At 43.6% G+C, this 4,788-nt stretch overlaps 1 protein-coding gene across 2 annotated transcripts in view; it reads right to left on the bottom strand.

Annotated features, from left to right (window-relative positions):
• Positions 1-3,628, bottom strand: part of KIAA1107 (KIAA1107 ortholog) — a 94,265-nt gene extending 90,637 nt beyond the window's left edge. For both annotated transcript variants that reach the window (XM_010860429.1, XM_010860430.1), the window contains exon 1: positions 3,263-3,628. In XM_010860429.1, coding sequence (XP_010858731.1) covers positions 3,263-3,411 — 149 coding nt within the window. In that variant the 5' untranslated portion in view covers positions 3,412-3,628. The remainder of the gene's footprint in view (positions 1-3,262) is intronic.
• Between the last annotated feature and the right edge of the window lie 1,160 nt (positions 3,629-4,788).

Raw genomic sequence — 4,788 nt, 5'->3', positions numbered from 1 at the left:
GGTCAGGAAACAACAGTTAGAACTGGACATTGAACAACAGACTGGTTCCAAATAGGAAAAGGAGTCCGTCAAGGCTGTATATTGTCACCCTGCTTATTTAACTTATATGCAGAGTACATCATGCGAAATGCCGGGCTGGATGAAGCACAAGCTGGAATCAAGATTGCCGGGAGAAATATCAATAACCTCAGATATGCAGATGACACCACCCTAATGGCAGAATGTGAAAAGGAACTAAAGAGCCTCTTGATGAAAGTGAAAGAGGAGAGTGAAAAAGTTGGCTTAAAACTCAACACTCAAAAAATTAAGATCATGGCCTCCAGTCCCATCACTTCATTGCAAATAGATGGAGAAACAGTGGAAACAGTGGCAGACTTTATTTTTGGGGCTCCAAAATCACTGCAGATGGTGACTGCAGCCATGAAATAAAAAGACGCTTACTCCTTGGAAGAAAAGTTATGACCAACCTAGACAGCATATTGAAAAGCAGAGACATTACTTTGCCAACAAAGGTCCGTCTAGTCAAAGCTATGGTTTTCCCAGTAGTCATGTACGGATGTGAGAGTTGGACTATAAAGAAAGCTGAGTGCCGAAGAATTGATGCTTTTGCACTGTGGTGTTGGAGAAGACTCTTGAGAGTCCCTTGGACTGCAAGGAGATCAGACCAGTAAATCCTAAAGGAAATCAGTCCTGAATATTCATTGGAAGGACTGATGCTGAAGCGGAAGCTCCAATACTTTGGCCACCTGATGTGAAGAACAGACTCATTGGAAAAGACCTTGATGCTGGGAAAGATTGAAGGTGGGAGGAGATGGGGATGACAGAGGATGAGATGGTTGGTTGGCATCACTGACTCGATGGACATGAATTTGAGTAAGTTCCGGGAGTTAGTGATGGACAGGGAAGCCTGGTGTGCTGCAATCCATAGGGTCTCAAAGAGTTGGACATGACTGAGCGACTGAACTGAACTGAACCTGATGCTTAGTTTCCTTATCTGTTAAATGGGACCAGCAACAAGATTTACCTCACACTGGAATAAATAAAACATTGCATGTCAGCCCAGTGTCCAGTAGGATGGTAATAAGTATTAGGTATTTTTATTACAATTGTCTTGAACAATCATCCATATCTCAATGAAGTCTTATAAGAGAATTGTTGTCATACCCCAAGCAACTTTCCAATTCTACATCAAATCTAGCTTTTTGACAACTGAAACTGTTTCCCATTTTTCCTCATTTCTCCATATATCCTATTGCCTTGAGTAACCCAGAAGTGTCTCTGTTCCTTGCTGTTTGGTACAATCCAATATAACTTGCTTTCCCAAAATAAATCAAGCTCTTCCAAATCTCTATGCCCTTATAAAAGCCATTCTCCTCCCTTAGATACTCTCCAACTTCTCCTTTCCTAATTTCTACCTAATAAAATTTTAATCAACCCCAAGAGATCACTCAACCATCACCTATAAAGCCTCACCCAAGTCACCCCCTTCCCCATTCCTTTTCTTTGGCTATTATCTCTCTCACTAGAGTGCAAGCATAATATCAAAGTCATATCTTACTAACCTTTGATTCTTTAAAACGTAATACAGTGTTAAGTACATGGGTGCTTGCTACTTCATTAATATTTGTAGAATAAATCAATGATATTGCTGTGCTTGAAGACGAATTTAACATAGCATTCAAGGTGGCTGGGTGAGCATATGAAAATTTTTTATTGTTTTTAAAACAAAACCTTTGCTTGTAACAAGAACTTGGGAGTTCAGGATCCTATCCTTATTTGCTGTATGAGGATAAATTGTTCATCTGCTATACTTTCTTTATTATCAAATTTATTGTTAGAGTCAGTTCCTATCTATTGGGAAGTACAACTAAGTCTCCATAAATGCTATAGTAACTCTAGGGCAATATCCATCACCTGCTATACTTTTAACTTCATTTTTATATAAATTAGGAGTATTACTTTCCTTAAATTCATGACAACGTCAAGGCTAACAATAAAGCCAGAAGAATAAAGCCACTTAAGAAAAGGCATGCCTCATCCTTAAGAGATTCATCCTAGAAGCAGATGAATCACTCTTTTTTTTTTTTTTTTTCTGTCTTTTACATCAATTCCCCCAGTGATGGAGACAAGGCAGAATCTCTCACGGAAATGCCCACATTAAAAGGACTTTTTTTTTTTTTCTAACTTTATAAAGTTCAGTTTATATTAATAGCTTCTGGAGCTTTAACTGTGAGCCACAGTAAGTACTTTAAATGTTGCACAACTGTTAGTTATTAGTATTGACAGTAATTAGGTGTACATTGGTTGAGTAGTTCTCAACCAGAGACCCAGGCCAGCAGCATCAGCATTAGCTGGGGTGCGTGCCTGCTAAGTTGCTTCAGTCATGTCCGACTTTTGCGACCCTATGGGACCTTGTTAAAAATGCAAAAGTCACCTAGGACCTTGTTAGACATTTAAAAATCTCAGGCCCCATCCCAGACCAACTGTACCAGAACAAGGGTCTGGGCCCCAGAATAGCTAAGCCCTCCAGGTGATTCTGATGCACACTAACGTTCAAGAATCAATGTTTTGGTAGAAATGGAAACTAGGGAATATTTCTGAGCTTCATTTTCTTTAAAAACAGGGATGACTCTCCCGAGATTCATCACAGCCTGAGTTAAGCTTCACAACAACTCTGCATTTGCTTAAGTCCTCACGGGAGCTGGGAGTTGCCGGGAGCCTCTAGGAGGAGAGGGGAAGTCAGGTTCGAATCAGGAAGTATTTCTATGTATGCATTTCTGCTAAACCGTTTAAAGAAAGCTAAGAAGAAAGATACCTCCAACGCTCAGGTGAGTTGTCCCGTTTTTACTCATTGTAAATACTCACCCTTCTACCTAATTTTATCATTTTTTCTTAGAACCGTTTAAGCTTATATAAAGTTGTGTTTCAGGACCCCGAAACCTGGGTCCACCCCGACATTAACGAAAGCCTTTCAAGACCTAAGTCTGCCCGTGTTCGGAGTATTTTGGCATCAACTGATGCCGCACAGAACTATGATAGTAACTTTGGTTTCCCTCTTGAACCTGGTACATGGTCTCCAGATTGGTTATACAGGGGGAGCGAACCCGCCAGTTAGTAAAGAGACTAGAGAGCCTCCCTCGGTGGCCCGAGGCGAGGAGAACAAAGAAGGAAGGGATGGAGAAACAGAGAAGGAGCCACGGTTTCTGGTCCAGAGAGGGGAGCGTTTACAACTGAAGCAGCCTAAGTTCCCGCCTCCTCCTACCTGAGCAGATCCTGGCTGAGCTGCTCCGACACCATCGCCTTCAGCCGGCGCCGCTCACAGGGTCCCTTCCTTTGCAACCCCTTACTGCAAACTCCGGGGGATCCCAGAGGTACCCCGGGGGACGCGCTATCCTCCCCACAGCGGGCCATGTCCCAGAGAAGCACGGCGGCACCCCGCAGGCCCAGGACAAGGTCTCACTTCCCAGCCTCAAGAAGAAGGGGGCGTTTCCAACCGAACGCTCGGCTGCTACCCGGAATCCGTCCCCTAAAAGAAAAGGTTGACGGCCTCTCGTGTGTTTGTTGACGGTCCGTTAGGGCCGCCAGACCTCAATACCGGAGAATGTTTGACGCCGGGCCGGAGCCGGCACGTGACCTGGGAGGGTGTGCGCAGGCGCGGTAGCTCTGTTTACCTCCGCCAGCAGGCAGTCCGACCCCTATTGCCCAGGGAGGGAACTGTTCTTCGGAACTCGCCGGTTCTGCTGTTTACCCCTGTCCCTATGCTTTCTGGTTGGTGCTAACCGGTCGGGTAAATGAATGCTTTATTGAGAGCAGCGTTAAAATCAGCCAGTGCAGTCTCTCAGCACTTTATCTTCCTGGATGTGTCAGCGCTTTTTTCCCCCAGGAAAGACAAGTTCACTGGCCGTTTCCTGCGGCGAGTCACACTCCGTCATTTACCCGCTTTGGGCAAGAAAAATTGGGGGTGTGAGTGTTGAGGAAGCCTTCCCTGGTGGCTTAGTCGGTAAAGAGTCTGCCTGCAATGTAGGAGACCTAGGGTTCGATCCCTGGGTTGGGAAGATCCCTTGGAAAAGGAAATGGCAACCCACTCCAATATTCTTGCCTGGAGAATTCCATGAACAGGAGCCTGGCGGGCTACCGTCCACGAGGTCACAAGTGTGTTGAGGAAGGAACTTCGTAAAATCAACAGGAGTTTCAACACTCCTGAGCTCCCTGCAAAGGGTGTATACAGCTTATAGAAGACTCCTTTCCCTTCTAATCCAGGGAGTGGCTCATATAACTGCCCTTGAACTTTAGCTGAGCAATGGTCAGTAATATTGCAGAGGTTTGCGTATAAACCTGTAAAATTGTATGAGGTGGGAAAAGGAAGTAAGATTGTAGGAGCAGAGCCTTGAATTTCGCGAGGAAGTGGGTGGATTGATGAGCTACAGAGTTTTGAATATTTTGGAGTGAAGAAAAGAGCTAAATCGAAATCACTTTAAAAGTCTTTTGGTATTTTTTTATTTGATTACTTCTTCCTTTCAATCTTTGTGCTTCATTCAGAAACTGCACAAGGTAACAAGTAATAACAAGTTGGTACTAATTGCTTGGAAAATACATGGATCTTGTACCATAATATTAGCCAAGAAGTAACCATTTCTCAGAATAATGACCTAAATTATTCAGACACCTTATTTCTGAAAAACATAGTGGCTGATTGATTCTTAATTATTCCTGTAGAAAGGAGTGTCAGAGATAATAGGTTGATGTTTATTGAGTGCTTTTTAGGTGAGAAGACTGCTCTACCTGCTT

This window comes from Bison bison, unplaced genomic scaffold (genome assembly GCF_000754665.1).
Source record: "Bison bison bison isolate TAMUID 2011002044 unplaced genomic scaffold, Bison_UMD1.0 scf7180017864466, whole genome shotgun sequence".
Classification (NCBI taxonomy): domain Eukaryota; kingdom Metazoa; phylum Chordata; class Mammalia; order Artiodactyla; family Bovidae; genus Bison; species Bison bison.
The sequence above is the reverse complement of the archived record's forward strand: the minus strand, read 5'-3'. Positions and strand labels throughout refer to the sequence as shown.